Source organism: Mixophyes fleayi, chromosome 1 (genome assembly GCF_038048845.1).
Source record: "Mixophyes fleayi isolate aMixFle1 chromosome 1, aMixFle1.hap1, whole genome shotgun sequence".
In the NCBI taxonomy this organism is placed as follows: Eukaryota; Metazoa; Chordata; class Amphibia; order Anura; family Limnodynastidae; genus Mixophyes; species Mixophyes fleayi.
The window spans coordinates 226,437,826-226,459,696 of record NC_134402.1 but is presented as its reverse complement, the minus strand read 5'-3'; the positions used below and the strand labels follow the sequence as shown (position 1 = coordinate 226,459,696).

At 43.7% G+C, this 21,871-nt stretch overlaps 2 protein-coding genes across 2 annotated transcripts in view; one reads left to right on the top strand and one right to left on the bottom strand.

Moving 5' to 3' along the window:
* LOC142150977 (uncharacterized) overlaps positions 1-4,234 on the bottom strand; it is a 34,541-nt gene extending 30,307 nt beyond the window's left edge. Inside the window, exon 1 of the mRNA XM_075206207.1 lies at positions 4,136-4,234. The gene's annotated coding sequence lies outside the window, so the exon portion shown is untranslated. The remainder of the gene's footprint in view (positions 1-4,135) is intronic.
* TPGS1 (tubulin polyglutamylase complex subunit 1) lies at positions 293-4,963 on the top strand. Its single transcript, XM_075206221.1, has 2 exons — positions 293-643; positions 3,200-4,963. Exons 1-2 carry the CDS (start codon positions 312-314, stop codon positions 3,726-3,728), a joined length of 861 nt encoding a protein of 286 aa, XP_075062322.1. The 5' UTR covers positions 293-311; the 3' UTR covers positions 3,729-4,963.
* Positions 4,964-21,871: the final 16,908 nt, after the last annotated feature.

Genomic DNA, 21,871 nt, shown 5'->3' with positions numbered 1-21,871 from the left:
TCTACGGCCGGCAAGTTATTACCACCAGGCTTGATAAACAGGCAGAAGACCGTTTTCGAATGAATTAGGGGTTTGTCCATTTGATAAATAGCGCACTAGTACAACATTTTAGATAGCTTGACTTCGGTATGTTATTTATTTTTAGGCATTCGAACAAGATGACTTTGCTTTACTAGTTAGCTTGATAATCAAAATGGCGTAAGCAGCGTCGTTAGTTGTCATGGCGACCAAGGTTGCCATAACTAAATATGGCAGCTAAATTGTATTCATTCGTTATAATAATGCATGCTGTAACACTGCCCTAACAAAAGATGGCGTCTGACCAGCTACAAATTAGTGTAAGCATGGCGGATAAGAGACGTGCTGTAGGAGGCTCGCCGATTCCCAGAGCTCCGCCGCGACCGACCAACGAGGCAGATTTTTTGGCTCAGACTGAAGTCCGGTATATGTTGAGAGAGGCCGTGCTTAAACTACTAGAGGCCAGACCAGAGGAGCCGATTACTTTTTTGGCCGACTATTTCGGGAAATTAGGGCTGTGCGCAACCGAGGGAGCGGCGACTGGTGATCGGGGACAAAAGCTACTAGGACACCAACGTTTAGGACGTGCCCTGTGGTACCTGAAGCTGGCTCATCACTCTCAGAGGTCCTGAAAATTGGCACGGGGGGGCGGGTGCAGGAGGGTGACTATGTTAGGTTTGGCACAGAGAACTAACGTTATGAGAAATACACGTCTGCTATTTGCGACAATTGGCAGGTTAATAATGGATTTTCTTTGTAGTTCTGTACGTGATCTTGTCATAGGTATAAAAATAACATACCCCTCCAATGTATTGACTTGTTATATTACAAGTTATCATGTTTGTTATATACATAAGTTAAATATGTGAAATTCTCATACCTCCCAACATTTGATGTTCCAAAAGAGGGACAAATAAGCCACACACCCCTGTCGAGCCCAATCACCCCCTCCGAGATATTCCTGTTTGCGCAGTTCGCACATGCACAGTCGCGCTTTTTGGACAGATGTCCTGCCCCACTTTGTCCTAGACCCCCGGGGATACTGGCTGCTATAGAAACGGAGAGTGGCTCTCCGATACCGGGACAAATTGTAGGTCGGGCGGGACAGTCCACTGAAAGCCGGACACTTGGGAGATATGTATTCTGGGGATCATATGTAGAATAATGTCACAAACACTTTTGCATTATGGTGATTATGCCCTATAGAATGAAGAAATGTAGAGTAGAAGTCACCAAAGGTTTATGACCATATAGAAGCACAAAAACTACTGAGAGGACTAATGTGCTTAAAAATTAGGAAGCATCTCTTCGGAGTGATTGAATACTGTTGGGCCTATTTATTAATTATTTATCTATACTAGTTTTCGGGGATCTACTGCAAATCTAACTATAGTTCAAATCAGGGCCGGACGAGGACTAAAAATCAGCCCTGGCATTTAAAGTACACAGGCCTATCTTAGTTTCAGTAGGAAAGAAACTGTGTGCACCGCGCAGCGTCAGCGCCGAAAAGGGCGTGACCACATTGTGTTGTAGGTGTGGCCAAAATGGGGCATTGATACATACATTATAACAAAACATTACATTTATCACGCCCTCCCAGCCACATCACGCCATCCCCCCAGCCACATGAAGACACCCAATGTACGTGTCTATGCTTCTGGTGCTGCCAACATCCATGAGGGTGGGAACTTCCTGTAGAGAGAGCAGGGAAGCTCTTAGTCTCACGAGATTACCAAATCTTGTGAGACTTAGAGCTCCTCGGCTTGCTTTGCAGGCTGTGTCCTATCCAGGGACTGGAAACAGCTATCCGCTCCCTCATGGTAACCAGAGCTAGATTAATGTTCGGGGGGCCCGGGGTATTTAAGACAGGGGGCCCTATTATGTAACATGGTTATCATTTTAGACAAATGTTAGAGAAATACACAAGCAATACCTCATGCAATACTGTTAGTTGCACGCAGCTCTACCTTCACAAGCAGTAAATTATGAAGTGGGTCATACCTCCCAACTGTCTTTGTAGTCGGACCAAATCTCACTAAATGAGACAGTCCCCAAAATTCGGGACAGTTGGCAGACGGTCCTGCTCTCTCCTACCTGTTCTTGTTACTTTCACCACTTGTGGTTGGTGGTGTCTTTAGTTGCTGCTTGTCTCGATCCTGGAATGTTGGAGACCCTATTTGGGGGAAAAAATGGGTACATGTAATTTAAAAAACTCCAACCAGCCCTGGTGTTTTATCAATAGAACACATGTTTTATAATTAGGCCTCCCTCCAGCCTCAAAATTAAAATACTAGTATTCACATTTAATAAATACACATATTTCCCTGCCTCCAAACCACCCAAACATTAAATTAAAGGTCCAATCACCCCTTCTTAAATTGCTAGGTCCCAATATTAAATTAAGGTGACCCACATCACCCCACAAATAAAAGTAGTACGTGCCCCCAATGAATATTAAGCCACCATAGAGCCCACAAATCATATTATGCCACAATAGTGCCCCAAATCCTATTATGCCACAGAGTGAACATATTAACACCACTAAATTATATTTGTATAAACTGAGTTTATATAAATATTCATTAGGAATAATTATGGACTACATAGCATCCCCCCCCCCCCAAGTTTTCTGTGTGTGGCACTCTGTCCCCACCCCCATGTGGCTTCCTCACTCTTACCGCCATCTCCATTTTTCTGTGTGGCATCCCGCCCCCCATGTGTCATCTTTTCCAGTTTTTTCGTGACTGCTGTTTCTGTTGAAATTTTTTAATAAATACACACAATCTTTCAATCCTTATCTCTGTGGTAAGGATTGAAAGGGTTTGTGTTAAAAATGTGGTAATTAATAAATAGGGACATCTGTTTTTCTTTCCCTAAAAATGCAACGTTCTGAAGCTTTAGATCACTCTTAATGACACATTAGATTTAAAGGGAAATTCTTTTCTTTGTTTATTTTATTGCACTATTTGATATTATGTCTGATGTAGCAATCTAAGTAGTCTTGTAAGGCAGCCAGTAAAGGGTATCTGGCTTTAACACCTCTGTCCATCTATCATTGGCTAACACAATTTGACACTTCGTTGTCTTGGACCAATAAGGTGTATAGTAGTTAAACAAATGGAGGACTGGAGATAAAAACGAAGTTTTTAATACTAAAAATCTGCGTCTTTGTCGTTTACAGGACTGCTTTTAACAACAATCTAAGCATTGCTTATGACTGCCTCAGTGCTGGAGGAAGGAAGAAAAAACCTGGTTTGATTGGAAAAAATTACAGTGAGGTGCTGATCAATATTTGCCAGGAAGGTGGTATCCCTAATGGTATTTCTTCTGCTCTTCTGAAGAAAATCCAGTGCAGAGATCATGAGGCTGTCCCGTTTGATGTATTCCGTTATGGGGTGCTGACTTGTTTTGTATTGTTAGAGTTTATGTCCAAAGCAGACACTCTGTTTAACATTCTAAGTAGGGATAGCCATTCAGACCAAAGAGTTTGTCAATCTGTCCTGGACACTTTGGAAGAGGCACTTGTTGCTAGTGACTTGTGTGTCCCAGCTAGTTATCTGGAGGCTGGTTCAAAGCTGGGACCAGACTGTTTGGCCATTGCTATGGACCAAGCTCTCCTGGATAGAAAACCTGGAGTCCCTATGAGCCGCAGTGAATTTCTGAAAGAAGCCTGTTCCCTTTTTCTTCATAAAGTCAAACCCATTCAATGAATGGCCTCTCCTCTGTTCTCAAGTTTGCTTATGAAAATGTTATATATTAGTGGTACATTCCCCTTTCAAAGTGGACAGGCTGATATTTTCAGGTAGTAACCAAAAATTCAAAACTAGCTGGAAAAGAGAAAACAATTTGTTGTTCCCCAATTGTGTGGCCATTCTGGCAGCACATTTTCTCTTTTATAGGCTTATCTTCTTTGTGAGTAACTTGTACCAGGTACATAGTGCACTATCCATCTGGTGTGTGATTTGTAGCCTTTGTATCGAGCAAAAATCACAGTGGGTAAACTTCATGGCAATTGCTTTTGCTCTGCAAGAGACTACTGGATACGATCTCTACCATAACTGGATTGTTCTATTAAAGCAGTTCACTATGTTACGCTAAAATACAGGGTTTCACTAACCTGTGGTGCAGCACTGCTCTACGCTACATCAACCAGCCGGTTTCAGGCCGGCCCTGGTATCGTCATTCAGGACATACTTTCCCTCGTAGCAGCTTATTCTGCCAGGAGAATAGCATTTTGATATTCCACTAGTTGAAGCTTGTACGTGTCAAGAGCACTGAACATTACAGCCTACAGTGTGTCAGAGTAGACTTTTAAAATTCTCCTGCCACTGGCTGCAGAATAAACAGCTGTTGGCACTGGAATTGTATGTCCTAAATGTCAGGGGTGCCGGGCGTCTGAACTCTGACATTTAAGTGCAGAGGGTATACTAGAAAATATCTCTGTGGCATCTCCTTTATTTATTTGTATAATACACTATTTTTTCACTACTGATATAAATGAGTAGTGAACTACATAATTGTTTAGTATGCTTCAAATATTAATATTACTTTCCTGGTTGTTTATATCAGTGTTTCTCAAACCCAGTCCTCAGGATCCCTACAGTGCAGGTTTTCTAGGTCACAAGGGAAATAATTATACCACCTGTGGATCTGTTACAATGTGTCAGTCAATAATGAATACACCTGTGCTAAAGCATGGAGATATGGGAAGCATGCACTGTTAGGGGTCCTGAGGACCAGGTTTAAGAAACATTGCTTTATATAATGCTAGAATTTTCATGGGACTGCCTTACTGAAATACATGCCATGTTGCATATATTCTGCTGTATAAGTCCAAATGTTTTATGTTAACCAAAAATGCATGTGAACAGAAACAGAATGACTGACTACTAATAGATATTGGTGTAACTTATATTAAATTGCTTAATAAATTATTTCTGCTGCATCTTGTGGGACCATTTGCATTACACAAAACAAATGTAGTACAACAGGTGAATCAATATTCAAAATTCAATTGTTCATTAAACAATGTTTAAGCTGTTATGCTAAATTATTTAGAGACTTGCACAGTTTTAAATGCCAGACTGTAATTGTAGGCCAGAATTGACAACAGTGCATTTTAGTCAGGATAGACTTTTTGTATCTCCGAGAAAGGTAACAAATAGTCTTCTGTCTTCATATTCATGTAGTTGTCATTTTGGTTTTTAAGGAACTTTGAAAGCAAAGTATAAATACAAGTGTATTTTGAGAAGAAATATTTTTGCAGTATACAGCAGCATGATGTAAAATGAAGTTATCACAAGCTACTATTGTAACAATACTTACCTCAGTGGCAGAGCTGGATTAAGGCTTTGGGGGGCCCGGGGCACTTAGGGGCCCCCTGTCTTAAGATCAAAAATGAAGACAGTGGTTCCCAAACTTTTGCATTTTGCGGCACACTTGGAGTCTCCATAATTTTTTCAAGGCACCCCTCCAAAATAATTACTGAGTAGTCCAGTTTTATAAGTAGTTGGGTCAAAATAGTGTAATAAGTATTTAGATCGGGACGAAAATACTTACTTAGTTGTATGCAAAAATAATACACATAAATCGAAGGGAAAATAATATTTTATATATTTCTGTCGAAGAATAATTTAAAGCTAACTCACTCTGTGCCCTCCTTCATCTCCACACACTCTGTGCCCCTCTGCATCCACACTCTCTGTCTCTCTGTGCCCCTCTGCATCCACACTCTCTGTGCCCCTCTGCGTCCTCACACTCTGTGTCCCTTCTGCGTCCTCACACTCTGTGTCCCTTCTGCGTCCTCACACTGTGTGCCCCTTCTGCGTCCTCACACTCTGCCCTCTCCTTCATTCATTTTCCCCTCCATTGCTGCTTCCTATCACCATTCCCCTCCGTTTCTTTACTTACCATACTTGACCTTCTTTCTTCTATTTCTTCTGTCTTTTCTTCTATCTTCTTACCAATTCGGCGGTGCCTGGGACCCAGCATCCTCTATCCTGCCGCTGCTCACTGAATGTTGGGCGTGATATATATATTAATATTAGTACAGGTACTTGTAAATTGTACTTGCACCTCTGTATAAAACGCATGTAAAATAACGCCATTGGGTATAAGGCTATAAGCATTGACACACCTACATCACCTACAGCCCACAGTAGGACACTTACAGCTCTCCCAGAGGACTCGCCTAGGTTGTCTGCATAAGACAAATCATTGCTTGCACAAACTAAAATATTGTACATTAAAAAAATCATCAAAAGCCCACATAAAAATGGGTATTGATACCACACATTAAAACTAGCATTGAAACTGCACATTAAAACTATCATTGATACTGCACATTAAAAATAAAATTGATAACGTACACTAAAACTAACAATGATACCGCAAGCTTAAACTAGCAATGATACCACACGCTAAAACTAGCAATGATACCGCACGCTAAAACTAGCAATGATACCGCAAATTAAAAATACCATTGACAATACATATTAAAACTAGCAATGATACCGCACATTTAAACTAACATAAAAAAAAACACATTGATAACGTAACACCAATTTTGACTATATATGTCTATATATATGTGTGTGTGTGTAGCTATGTATATATGTGCGTATATATGTGCATACATATGTGCATATATATATATATATATATATATAAAATCATGCAGGACCCTCTATATTACTAATCATTATTAAAGTAATTATCGAAGCCTGACACTTATATTAAAGCTTTAATTAGATTACATAAATATGTGTATATATAAATTATAAAATGTACTACAAATGTATTGAAACTTTTATATAACTGGACGAGGGGAGCCCGCGGAGAGAGGGGGGCCCAGTGCGGTTGCTGTCAGACAGCAATTGACAGCAGATGGAAATCATGCGGGTGGCGGGGGGCCCTTGGAGAGAGGGGGGCCCGGGGCATGTGCCCCCTGTGCCCCATCCCCCTTAATCCGGATATGCTCAGTGGTAGTTCTGTGTGCTCTTACTATGATAATAGTTCAAAGTGCTTAATGCGGAATTAGTGGCGCTATAAAAATAAATGATGATGATGATGATAAATGCATCTTAAGTATCTTGGGAAATTCCGTTGAGAAAAATTGTGCAAGTACTGACCCTTGCTTAGGTGACCCTGAGCACCTGTTTTGAGGTCTGTATAGTCTGTTCCTTAACTTTTGGTCATTTGCGCTTACAGAGAAAACTTATTGTTTCTTTTATATCTTTGTCAACTTCTCGGTATGACCCAGCCACTAGGTAGTTTCGTTGAGCTGTGTGTTAGGTGCATTTTCCTCTGTTTGTCCTTTTGCAACATCTGCTGTGTTTGAGTTTACTCATTTTATTTCCCCCTTGCTGCATGATTGTTTTCCAGCCATCTAGTGTTAATACGACCACCAAGGGCATAGACAAACCCAGGGCGGGTTTTCTAGTGCCTGGAAAGCCACCTCACAGCCTGAGACACTGTATGTGTGAGCTAGCTTGACCCTGCCATGGGGACCTGACACTTTGCAGCTTGTGTGCAGATCCTTTTTGTATGTACTGTTCACAGCCCTCTCTCCCCTGCTGTGTGTCACCGCCCCTTTCTCTCTCACTGCCTGAATGTCTTATGTGTGCAGCAGGAGGACATAAGACACAGCACTAGATAAAGAGGGTGAGTGTGTTTGTACAGGGGGGGTCTCATGTGCTTTTAATGTAAGTTGGGGGATTTAATATATAGGTACAATAGTTCCTTTGTAAACATAGGCTTGGAGGGACTTTTAATATAAGTATGGGGGAGGGGGAAAGGGATTGTAATGTAAGTGTAGGGGGTATTTTATGTGATGTGAATGGGGTGTGAAATATGAATTTCATAGTAGGTTGATAGTGGGAGTTTTTAATCTATTGGTGGGGTGAAGATTGGGTATATTTGATTTAATAGTGGGGTTCTGGTGGGGCTATGAAGAGTGGGATGATGGGACTATTTATTTAATGTTGGGGTGGTTTGGGTGCTATTAATTGAATGTGTGGCTGAGTTTGGAGAGAAAGAGAGCTATTTCTTTAAAGTGAATGCTAATTATTTAATGTTTGGTAGGAAAAAGTTTATTGTTTATTACGTTTATTAAATACTATTTATTTAATGTTGGGGTTGTTTGGGGGAAAAATTTATCTTTTTTTTATTAAAGGTAAATGACATTAATCTACTGTCCGAGTTGGTTGCTGGGTGGCCTAATTATTAAATGTGGCTGCTTTGGGGGAGGGAGGCTTACTGTGTTCACTAATTGCTGGGATTTCTATATCATGTACCTGTCCTTTTTCCATACAGGGACCCAATATTTCAGGATCCAGAGAAGCATCAACTGAGCTTAGGACATGAGCAGCAGCAACAAGTGGTGAAAGCATCAAGAACAGGTAGGAGAGAGCAGGACTATCTGCCAACTGTTCTAACTCTGTCAGGACTTTGTCCTGACTGTAGGGACAGTTGGGAGGTATAGTTGATGAGGTTGAAAAAAGACACCAGTCCATCAAGTTCATGTCCCGCTTCACATGGCTCTACATGAAAAGGGAGAGCTGCGTGCAGCTAACAGCATTGCCCGTGTCTATGATGGGGATAGGAAGAGTTGGAGAGCAGCCAAGCACCGTCTAAAATTATAGCTACACCCACTGGCGGCATGGCGTGAAAACCCCTCTCTATAAATTCTGCGTTTGCCCCTGAAGGGAGGGGTTAATATAGGATTTTTATATTGATTTTTGGATCAGAAAGTGACACAGGTTTTGTTATTTAAGGTTAGAGTTCTGCTGCATTCTTCTTGGTAAATAAATACGCCTGCAACAAGCTTATGCTATGAAATGTAAGATTCTTGAAAAAACGCTTTTAAGTGCTTTGCTCCCAAAATCTAGGTTCAGATTTTTGGTAAATCAGTGCCAAGTATGGGTGATGTTCACCTAGGTTATGAAACTTTATATGGATTTTCCATATACAGTTCTCAAGCCGCCATCTTTCCCTGGCTCCACATGATCTATATATGGGATGCATCCCTGGGAAGTTTATAGAGGTCCACTGTTACATCCATTTGTAAGGGCGGCCTGCATACATAGTGATATGGAGCCTGTTCAGGGAATTGTTAGGTAGACTGTCTCCTGCAGCTTCAGGGGTGCTCACCACTGATACAGTTGCAAACAAGAGGGCGCAAACAGCATGAGCAGGTACAGGCCTCTGTTCCCTGTTTAATGAGATTGCTGTGGTATAATGTAGGTTTTGACTGAACTCTGGTTCGAATATAGTGGACAGAGTGGCGATAAGCATGCCCTGCCAGCCGAAGGGCACAACTTTTTTTTTTTTTTTTTTTTTTTTTTTTAGAGGGCAATATATATGTTGACCAACAGCTGTCTTAATGCTTCAATGTTTCTCCCGCTGTTTTAGGATTTAGTTTTTATTGCACCTAGAGCTGCTCAGATATGTGACTTGTCACACTTGCTGTCCTGTCCTGCTTTCAGCATTACTACTTTCATTAGCATGGTAATAATAAAGAGAGTAAAAGTGATTTCTGTCTCAATATTTGCTGTTATGGAAAACACTAAGTAAATGCACACATTTGTGAAGTAGACAGCTCGACACAGTTAAAATGTCAACCTGTAAAATGTGGACAGGGTTGTAAAGTCGACATTCATAATGTTGCCATGAATAGATTTCAAACGGCGCTAAATGTAAAAAAAATAAAAAGCCTGCCATCGCTCAACCAACTGTAGTGCTGCCAGCCTAGGGTGGTACTAGCTAAATGGGGGGAGTGGGGTGGGAGGGCAAGAGAAGCATAGGGTACCCCCAATTTTTACTATTACCAGCACTAAGGGGAGGGGGGGTCTGTATTTTTTTTCTTTTGCAGACCCAAACTCCCTAAGACATCCAGCTCTGTGCTGACTGGTCTGGGGCTGGTTTGGCATTATGTCAGGGGGACCCCATGCTGTGGGTTTTCCTGCTGTAGTGCAACCCTAAATAGGTGGGACACCATGCTTTATGTCCCCCCGATTTTGCTAGTACCAACCTAAGCTGTTTTTTTGGGTTGGTTTTTTTCCAGCGTTAGGGGGGTATTTTGTTTGTTTTTTACATGTATTGCCATTTTTAAATACAGTGATGTCAACATTTTCACTGTAAACTTTACAACCCTGTTTACATTCACTTGTCAATCATTTAACTTTGTAGACATTATGAACATGGACATATTCTGTCTGTCGACCTTTTAACTGTGTCGACCTTGTGACTAGACATACCTGAACATGTCAAACCTGTTTCCAATGCAATTGTAGAAGTGTCTAGTGGTTTTTAATAAAGATAAATAACTACACTTGGCACTGTGGTATAAAACTCCATAGAGCTTAAATCTTGACTAACAAAAGCTGTGGAACTAACAATGTGACTTGATAGTCGTAGAGTAGGATGTAATCAGTTTATCGCTGGAGCTGATAAAATCCCTATAGGATAAAATACAATTTGATTAAACTGAATTTTGCTGGACCTATAAATAATCACCATTCGGCATCTGTCAGTACCAGCAGTCTTAGACATCACTTGCCTGCCTCCAACAGGTACCAGTTCTTTGATTGCTGGCCATCCCTGTTAGAATCGTTAACAGAACCCAGCTGGGCTCAGCCTCAGGCCATAAGTGACATAACACTTCTCTCTAGTGTTGTCCCTAATGTCCAGTACTGATGACACATTTGTAGAATCATCAATAAACCAGCCACTATAAGAACCTCCTCAGTGTCTGAGTATTAATTGTGTCGAACTTTGATATTCCCGGTCCACGACTATACTAAGAAGTATAGCTGCTATTCGTGTTTCTTCAACTCTTGCCTCCAGTCTACCCAATAGAAGCACACCCATACCCGCATTTCCATCTGCTGTTTTCTCCTACCAGCTAAGTACTCTGCTGCTTACAGAGGGAACCAACTACACTGAGCTGCAACTTGGGTCCTTACTGAGCGAAGTCCATATACTCTTGCAGAGATCCCTGTTGAAGTCTGGTGGGCTTCTTCTTAGACTCTGTGCCAATATATTTGGCTGTGACAATCCCACCTGTTAGCTAATGTCATCTGTGTTTGTGTACTCTGCTACATTTGCTGTCTATCTCTGTTCTACAGAGTCATTTTGATATACTCCATTGTATCCATTTGTTTATTGCATGCTATACGCTGTTCAATAAGTGTCAACTCCTCCATGTACCTCATTGCACACTATGTGCTATTCAACCAGTGCCAACACATCCATTTACATTATTGCATGCTATGCTCTGTTGAACCAGTGCCAACACATCTGTGTACCTCATTACACGCCATGTGCTGTTCAACCAGTGCCAACTCCTCTGTGTACCCTATTACGTGTTACAAAACCACAACACTTCATGTACTCTGCTGTACCCGCAGCATTTTTCCTACAATGTCAAACGCCTCAGTGTATTCCGATGGGATAACCTCTCTTTACATCGCATCCATACATCTTCCGGTGTGTTCCCCTGTAGATACAAAATCATCAGCATCTTGCACAATTCAATGCATTTTAAACCAGGGTCTGGTAAAGAAACACTCCACAGCGTTAGTAAAGTAGAAAAACATCTTGTTAGGTAATTGTCACGGGCACTAGGAGTCTTTACCCAGGGATCACCAGATGGTAGGCTTACCAGAGCAATGTAGATGGTAATAGGGTACTCTGGTAGCTGGGTGATCACGGAACATGAAATGATGGCCGATGAGATGCTCAGGAAAGTCTATGACTAGCAACACTGGTAATAATGAGGTAATGATACACAAGGAACTGTATGGACAAGGACACGTGAAGGTAGTCAGTGGTCTGCGATAGCAAGTTGTACCACTGCTATAGTGAGGGGGAATGTCCAACAGAAACAAGGAGGTGATGAGAGTCAGCGGTCTGCGGGTAGCAAGTTGTACCGCTGTCTGAGTGAAGAAATGGAATCCAAGTGGAGGTATCCTGGTAGTCAGTGGTCTGCGGTAGCAAGTTGTACCACTGCTATGTGAGAAGATAATGGAACAGGTGATACCGGAAACAGGGATCAGTGGTCTGACATCAGCAAGTTGTACCACTGAATATATATGTGAGGAGGTGCACGGGGGACGACTGCAACACAGAATATACACAGGCACCTTATACACGATCCACAGTAATATGCACAATATAGATATATATATATATGACTGATCAGGTCTGCAATCTAGAAAGTCTCTTGAAGTAGTCCAGCACAATGATAACACAGTCAATGATGGCAATAGACTCAGCGGATAGCAGACTCCAGAGAGAACCAAACACAGTCCAGCAAGATATGCAATACACAGCACAGTCAATGAGAAGTATGCATACCGTGGTTCAGCAGTAGCAGTCAGATGGGATTGCAGCGGTACCTGGGCGGCTGGAGGCCGACTGGATAGGAAGTCCCTGGATAGGTGAAGCAGCGGTCTAGCAGGTGCAGCGCACAGGTGAGTAGACCAACAGGGACACGAATCCACAGGAGTCAGCAACACGTGGAACTGGACTCATAGGGGACCCAGGAGAATGGAGATGATCCAGCAGAGGGTAGTAGATGAGATACCAATCCAATGCTGACAGGAGGGTAGAGACCAGTGGAACACGTGAAGGCGTGGAGAGTGGATCAGCAGGAGATGGACGATAGCGTTGACCACCGCAGCAGGACTCAGCGGCACACGGAGGTAACCAGTAGCAACCACAGGAACCAACAGCGATGGGAAACAGGAGTGCAGCGCAGGGCAGGAGCTGTTGATCACGAAGTGTAGCAGATGGTAATGAAAGCGGCAGTCTCGAGGAAGTCACAGCAAAGATGAGATGAGACTATAGTGCACGGAGGCAGCGGATAGTAATCAGCTGGCAGTCACGATGTTGAACACAGGCGAGTTGCAAGCAGGAGACTGTAGTGCACAGAGGCAGCGGATAGTAGTCAGCTGGCAGTCACGATGTTGAACACAGGCGAGTTGCAAGCAGGAGACTGTAGTGCACAGAGGCAGCGGATAGTAGTCAGCTGGCAGTCACGATGTTGAACACAGGCGAGTTGCAAGCAGGAGACTGTAGTGCACAGAGGCAGCGGATAGGAATCAGCAAACAGACTTGATGAGAAGCATGTGAGTGAGGTAAAAGCTGGAGTGCCCGGAGGCAGCGGATAGCAATGAGCAAACAGTCACATTGATATAAAATAACGTTGAAGTGGTTTAGAAGACTGTAGTGCATGGAGGCAGCGGATAGTAATCAGCAAACAGTCATGATGATACAGTTGATGGTAGAAGTGGTATGGAACCACAGTAGTAGAAGTGGTTTGGAAACCACAGCAATCAGCAGCGCTGAATACACGAGAAATACAGGAACACCTTCAGAGACTCATGAGGAATGAGACTCCAAGATCAGGCAACGTGGTGGTGACCACAGGTGCTTAATATAGGGAGGTTGCCTGATCTGCCAATTAAGTTAAAGGGGTATACACTGAAGTATAGAAAAGGGCTGCGCATGCGCAGACCCTCAGGATGGTGGACGGCCACGGTTCCTAAATGTCCGGGAAGAGGCACTCACGGTCCGGTGAGTGACAGTACCCCCCCTTTTAAAGGTGGGCACAGAACGCCTGGAACCGGGCTTGTCCGGATTTTTGGAGTAAAACTTCTTCAAAAGGGCAGGAGCATTAAGATCTTCAGCTTTGATCCAAGAGGCATCCTCAGGACCAAAGCCCTTCCAATGAACGAGGAAGTGGAGGACTCCTCGCGAAATTTTTGCATCTAGTACCTCGGTAATCTCAAAATCCTCCTCCTGATGAACTTGAACTGGCTGCGGAGCTGAGGGAGGAGTTGAGAAACGGTTGATAATAAGAGGTTTGAGCAAAGATACATGGAAGGCATTAGAAATCCGAAGACTCTTAGGAAGAAGGAGTTTCACACATACTGGATTGATAACTTGAATGATCCTATATGGACCAATAAAACGAGGGGCGAATTTCATGGATGGAACCTTCAAACGAATATTTTTTGTGGATAACCAGACACGATCTCCAATTTTTAGTGGTGGAATAGCCCGCCTCTTCTTATCAGCGAAAGATTTGTATTTGACAGATGTCTTCTTTAAACAGGTTCTGACCTGAGACCAGATATTTTTAAAGGTCTGACAAACAGTTTCCACCGCAGGGACTTGGGAGGGCAGGAAATTCCGGAAAAGACGGATGGTGACCGTAGACCACAAAGAATGGAGTTTTGGATGATGACTCATGGTACATGTTGTTATGGGCGAACTCAGCCCAAGGGAGTAACTCTACCCAGTTGTCTTGATTGGCTGATGAAAATATCCTTATAAAAGTCTCAAGATCTTGATTGACACGTTCGGTTTGTCCATTGGATTGTGGATGGTAAGAAGATGAGAGTGCTAATCGTATGCCCAAGGTTTTACAAAGGGCTCGCCAGAATCTGGACACGAATTGTACTCCTCTATCAGACACAATCTCAGATGGACATCCATGGATACGGAAGATCTCTTTAATGAAATGTTCAGCCAGGATAGACGAGGAAGGCAAACCAGACAGAGGGATGAAATGAGCCATCTTCGAAAATCTGTCCACTACCACCCAAATAGTGTTATGGTTCTTACTAGGTGGTAAGTCAGTAACGAAATCCATACTAATATGGGTCCATGGTTTGGACGGAATGGGTAGTGGTCGCAGCAACCCTGCTGGGGTTCTGCGGGAGGATTTGAATTGCGAACATAATTCACAGGAAGCAATGAACTCTTTGACGTCTCTCCTCATTGAAGGCCACCAGTAACTTCGAGAGAGGATCTCAAAAGTCTTGTGTTCACCGGCGTGTCCAGAAAAACGAGAGGCATGGAACCACGAAAGGATTTTCCTCCTTAGAGTAGGAGGCACGAGGGTCTTCCCAAATGGTAGCGTTTTGGTGGATGAAGCAGCCAGTGAGATACATTTGGGGTCTAGAATGGTATGGTTGGAAACCTCTTCTATATCAGAGGACGTAACAAAGGCTCTAGATAAGGCATCAGCTTTTTTGTTCTTGGCAGCTGGTTTGAAGGTAATTATTAATTCAAAACGGGAAAAGAAAAGAGACCATCTTGCTTGACGAGGGTTCAAGCATTGGGCAGACTGGAGATATGACAAGTTCTTATGATCCGTGAAGATCGTCACCGGATGGCGAGCTCCCTCCAACAAGTATCTCCATTCCTCTAATGCGGCTTTGATAGCCAGTAATTCCTTGTCTCCGATGGTATAATTCTTCTCTGCGGGTAGGAGACCCCGAGAATAGAAGGCACAAGGGTGGAATTTTTGCTGTTCCGAGCGTTGGGAGAGAATAGCTCCTAAGCCCACATTAGAGGCATCTACTTCTAGGAAAAAAGGGAGTGTCACATCAGGCTGACGAAGGATTGGAGCCGAAGAGAAGGACTCTTTTAATGTTTGAAAGGCTTGAATAGCCTCAGTAGACCATTGCTTGGGATTAGCCCCTTTTCGAGTCAGGGCCACAATAGGAGATGCAATGGAAGAAAAGTCTTGAATGAAGCGTCTATAGTAATTGGCAAAACCTAAAAAACGCTGGATGGCACGAAGAGTAGTTGGCTGGGGCCAATGTAGTACAGCATTTACTTTGTCAGGATCCATCTTCAGACCAACTCCGGAAACAATATACCCCAAGAATGGAATCTGGGGTAATTCGAATGAACATTTTTCTAATTTACAGAACAATGAATTTTTCCGTAGCCTGGAGAGGACTTCTGCCACATGTTGGTGGTGAGAAGGCAGGTCCTGTGAAAAAATCAATATGTCGTCCAGGTAGACGACGACACATACATATAATAAGTCCCGAAAAATCTCATTGATGAAGCCTTGAAAAACAGCGGGGGCATTACATAGCCCGAAAGGCATTACCAGAAATTCGTAATGCCCGTCTCTGGTGTTAAACGCTGTCTTCCATTCGTCACCGGAACGGATTCTGATTAAATTGTAGGCACCACGAAGATCCAACTTAGTAAAAATACGGGCTCCCTTGATGCGGTCAAATAGCTCAGTGATCAACGGAATGGGATACCGATTCTTGATAGTAATGGCATTGAGTCCACGAAAATCTATACAAGGGCGTAATGATCCATCCTTCTTTTTGACAAAGAAGAACCCAGCTCCAGCGGGCGAGGTGGAAGGTCGAATGAACCCACGCTGGAGGTTCTCCCGTATATATTCAGATGTAGCTTGAGTTTCAGGTAACGAGAGAGGATAGACCCGGCCCCTGGGAGGAGTCTTGCCAGGAAGAAGATCAATCGGACAATCCCAAGAACGATGAGGAGGAAGACGTTCAGACTGAGCTTTATCAAAAACATCGGTAAATGAAGCATATTGAGGAGGGAGTCCCGGTGAAATAGCTGAGATGGAAGCTTGCTGTACCTTGAGAGGAATGACTTGGGAAAGGCAATGATGGTGACATTCAGGCCCCCAAGACGTGACTTGAGGGGTGCGCCAGTCAATCTGGGGAGAGTGATACTGAAGCCATGGAAGGCCTAGGACAATCGGACTTGTCGTAACAGGAAGAATTAAAAACGATATCTCTTCATGATGCAGAGCACCAATCTGAAGGGTTACTGGAGACGTACTCTGGGTGATGAGACCGTTGATGAGACGTGATCCATCGATAGCCGTCACAGTAATGGGAGTTTTTAAGGTAGTCATTGGTAGAGACCATTGATTAACTAACGATTTGGAAATAAAATTTCCTGCTGCTCCGGAATCAATCAATGCCTGTGACTCAAAGGTTTTGGTAGCAAAGGAAATAGTCACATCAAAAGCGCAGACTTTAGATTTCATAGACGATGGAGAGGACTCCAGGGACCCTAACTTCACCTCTCCAGAACTAGTTAGGGCCTGGCATTTCCCGATCTCTTAGGGCAGGAGCTGAGGACATGAGTGGAATCAGCACAATAGATACAGAGTCTATTCTTGACTCTTCGTTTCCTCTCCTCAGAAGATAACTTGGAACGTCCTATCTCCATGGGAATCACAGCAGGTGACACTGGACGAAATTGAGGGTTAGAGCGAAAAGGTGCTTTAGCAGAAGTCGTTTTCTCAGCCTCTCTTTCACGAAATCTCATATCAACACGATGGCATAGAGAGATCAAATCTTCAAGTGACGAAGGAAGCTCTTGGGTAGTCAGTGCATCTTTAATTTTATCGGAAAGCCCCTGCCAGAAGGCGGCAACTAGGGCTTCAGTGTTCCACTGAAGTTCAGAGGCTAAGATCCTAAATTGAATGACGTACTGGCCTACAGTATGAGATCCTTGTCGCAGACGGAGGATGCTGGAAGCAGCGGAGGTCACACGACCTGGTTCATCGAACACACTTCGGAATGTAGAAATGAATTTGGCACTATCTTGTAATATTGGATCGTTCCTCTCCCACAGAGGGGAGGCCCAAGCCAGGGCTTGTCCTGAAAACAAAGAGATAAGATAGGCCACTCTGGAACGATGGGTAGAAAAATTTTGAGGTTGGAGCTCAAAATGGACTGAACATTGGTTAAGGAAACCCCTACAAGTTTTGGGGTCTCCATCGTACTTTGACGGAGTAGGCAGGTGAAGCGTGGAAGCTATAGACACCTGGGATGGCAATGGGGAAACAGAGGAAAGCACAGGAGCTTCAGTAGTAGCTGTCACAGTCTGTCCAGATGTTCCTTGGGAGGTTAATGACTGATAACACTGAAGTAACAGCTGTTGGCGGGCATCCTGTTGCTCCACACGGCTAACCAGATGTTGCAGCATCTCTTTGGCGGTAGGTTCCACATCTGGGTCTGTCATGGCCTGATCTTACTGTCACGGGCACTAGGAGTCTTTACCCAGGGATCACCAGATGGTAGGCTTACCAGAGCAATGTAGATGGTAATAGGGTACTCTGGTAGCTGGGTGATCACGGAACATGAAATGATGGCCGATGAGATGCTCAGGAAAGTCTATGACTAGCAACACTGGTAATAATGAGGTAATGATACACAAGGAACTGTATGGACAAGGACACGTGAAGGTAGTCAGTGGTCTGCGATAGCAAGTTGTACCACTGCTATAGTGAGGGGGAATGTCCAACAGAAACAAGGAGGTGATGAGAGTCAGCGGTCTGCGGGTAGCAAGTTGTACCGCTGTCTGAGTGAAGAAATGGAATCCAAGTGGAGGTATCCTGGTAGTCAGTGGTCTGCGGTAGCAAGTTGTACCACTGCTATGTGAGAAGATAATGGAACAGGTGATACCGGAAACAGGGATCAGTGGTCTGACATCAGCAAGTTGTACCACTGAATATATATGTGAGGAGGTGCACGGGGGACGACTGCAACACAGAATATACACAGGCACCTTATACACGATCCACAGTAATATGCACAATATAGATATATATATATATGACTGATCAGGTCTGCAATCTAGAAAGTCTCTTGAAGTAGTCCAGCACAATGATAACACAGTCAATGATGGCAATAGACTCAGCGGATAGCAGACTCCAGAGAGAACCAAACACAGTCCAGCAAGATATGCAATACACAGCACAGTCAATGAGAAGTATGCATACCGTGGTTCAGCAGTAGCAGTCAGATGGGATTGCAGCGGTACCTGGGCGGCTGGAGGCCGACTGGATAGGAAGTCCCTGGATAGGTGAAGCAGCGGTCTAGCAGGTGCAGCGCACAGGTGAGTAGACCAACAGGGACACGAATCCACAGGAGTCAGCAACACGTGGAACTGGACTCATAGGGGACCCAGGAGAATGGAGATGATCCAGCAGAGGGTAGTAGATGAGATACCAATCCAATGCTGACAGGAGGGTAGAGACCAGTGGAACACGTGAAGGCGTGGAGAGTGGATCAGCAGGAGATGGACGATAGCGTTGACCACCGCAGCAGGACTCAGCGGCACACGGAGGTAACCAGTAGCAACCACAGGAACCAACAGCGATGGGAAACAGGAGTGCAGCGCAGGGCAGGAGCTGTTGATCACGAAGTGTAGCAGATGGTAATGAAAGCGGCAGTCTCGAGGAAGTCACAGCAAAGATGAGATGAGACTATAGTGCACGGAGGCAGCGGATAGTAATCAGCTGGCAGTCACGATGTTGAACACAGGCGAGTTGCAAGCAGGAGACTGTAGTGCACAGAGGCAGCGGATAGTAGTCAGCTGGCAGTCACGATGTTGAACACAGGCGAGTTGCAAGCAGGAGACTGTAGTGCACAGAGGCAGCGGATAGTAGTCAGCTGGCAGTCACGATGTTGAACACAGGCGAGTTGCAAGCAGGAGACTGTAGTGCACAAAGGCAGTGGATAGGAATCAGCAAACAGACTTGATGAGAAGCATGTGAGTGAGGTAAAAGCTGGAGTGCCCGGAGGCAGCGGATAGCAATGAGCAAACAGTCACATTGATATAAAATAACGTTGAAGTGGTTTAGAAGACTGTAGTGCATGGAGGCAGCGGATAGTAATCAGCAAACAGTCATGATGATACAGTTGATGGTAGAAGTGGTATGGAACCACAGTAGTAGAAGTGGTTTGGAAACCACAGCAATCAGCAGCGCTGAATACACGAGAAATACAGGAACACCTTCAGAGACTCATGAGGAATGAGACTCCAAGATCAGGCAACGTGGTGGTGACCACAGGTGCTTAATATAGGGAGGTTGCCTGATCTGCCAATTAAGTTAAAGGGGTATACACTGAAGTATAGAAAAGGGCTGCGCATGCGCAGACCCTCAGGATGGTGGACGGCCACGGTTCCTAAATGTCCGGGAAGAGGCACTCACGGTCCGGTGAGTGACAGTAATTCAATGATAGAAACATGTTTAATTGAATATAACAAACATCCAGAGCAACCAATGATCATCTAGAGTGAAAACACAGCTTGCTACTGCTTTGTAAACACAGAACAAAGTCTCTAGTAATGACAGTCTGATGGCTGTACTGTGTCAGAATTTGCCTGCATTCCTACTGCAGCTGCTTCTGCATGCTAGTTCTCTTGGCACCTCCTCCTTTTGGACTATATTGGACTTGTTACTATTGTTTCCTGCAGTACCTCTTCTACACCAGAGTTGCTGCTATTGTGCCTTGTCTCTTTTTTACTGCCAGGGCTTAACTTGTTGCACTAAGCTAATCATCCCCAACTGATTGTCTCCTATTTATACCTGCCTCTCCCAGTTACCTGCGCTGGTCATTATTTATGTTGGTTTGCCTGACCTTGTTGTGCTCCTGATTTTCCTGTTCCCTGGGACTTCTACAAGCTCCCTGCTGGCTTCTCTTTTGATATCTCCTCTCAACAAAATTTTCCACCATCTCATTTGCCTGTATCTTAAATACTTTTTGAGAAGAACAATACATCCTTAAGCATGAAAGTTGTCCTTTAGTAAGATTTGCTTTCCAGCATTTGTAATGTGTAATTTTTTCCTAAAATTTGTTGTATTAGCAACATAGTATAATAGTTTCTAAGTTTGAAAAAGACATCAGTCCATCAAGTGCAACCTATTTAATCTCCTGCAATCCCTCACTTATATTTGAAATAGTTCCAGATGAAGCAACCACCAATCTGTTTCAATCTGGAAAAACCTTCTTGACCCAATATTGCAGTCCTATTTCTTCCTGGATCCACTACGATCTTTCATTTCAAATTACGGTTGTACCCCTGGATACCTTTTTCTGATAAAAATTTGTCTAACCCTTTCTTGAACATATCGATTGAATCTGCCATCACAACCTTCCCTGGCAGCAAATTCCATATCTTGACTGTCGTTACTGTAAAGAATCCCTTCCTTTGCTGGTTGTGAAACTTCTTCTCCACTAACATTAGGGGGTACTGCATGTCCTATGTACAGTTCTTGGGGTAAAAAGTTCCCAAGTTCTCTGTATTGACCCTTAATGTATTTGTACATAGTAATCATATCTCCTCTTAGACGCTTCTTTTCTAAAGTAAACATGCATAAACTGGCTAACCTTTCCTCATATCTTAATGACCCCATACCCTTTATCAATTTTGTCGCTCTTTTCTGAACACTTTCTAGTTCCAAAATATTTTTTTTTTTAAAGAGTGATGCCCAGAACTGTACATATTCAAGATGAGGTCTTACCAATGATTTATATAGTGGCAAAAACACACCACCTTCCCTTGCATCTATGCACCTTTTTATGTATGCCAATACTTTATTGACCCTTGCAGCTGCTGCTTGATATTGAGCACTATTTCTAACTCTACTTTCTACGAGCACTCCCAAATTCTTTTCCAGTATAGATTCCCCTATCCCAAATAATTTATAGATTGCATGCTTGTTTTGGATCCCTAAATTCATAACCTTACATTATCCATGTTGAACTTCATCTTCCATTTGGCTGCCCGATCCTCAAGTTTATTAAGTCCCTCTGCAGAGAAACTACATCTTCTCTGATTTTATTGCCTTACAAAGTTTAGTGTGTTACGAGCCCAGCCGCCGCGACTCTTACCTGCGTCCCAGCCGTCACTATGACGACCGGGACGTCCCTTCCGCCCATGACCCGGCCGTTGGCGGGGCAACGGATGGACGCTTCAGCGCTGCGTCCCGGCAGTGAGAAGCTGGGCGCATGCGCTCAGTAAAGTTAATAGCCTGCGGGCTAATGAAATTGGGTGCAGGGGGGCTGGGAACTATCAGAGCCAGGCTCTGATTGGCTGTGCTCACTATTTAAGGCAATGAGGTCTGCTACCTCATTGCCGGTTATAGCTTCTGTCTCCCAGTCTGCTGACCTGCTGGTTCCTGCTCCTGTGTATTGAAATTCTGCTGATCTCTCGTGTATGACCCTTGGCTTGGATTTGGACTTCGCTTGTGTATCCCGTGACC

What these genes read in the sequence shown, in the direction of transcription:
- TPGS1 (XM_075206221.1), top strand. Translation starts at nt 312, where the DNA reads ATGGCGTCTGACCAGCTACAAATTAGTGTAAGCATGGCGGATAAGAGA. An exon ending in CTGGCTCATCACTCTCAGAG is followed by an intron (nt 644 to 3,199) that starts GTCCTGAAAATT and finishes TGTCGTTTACAG; the next exon opens with GACTGCTTTTAACAACAATC.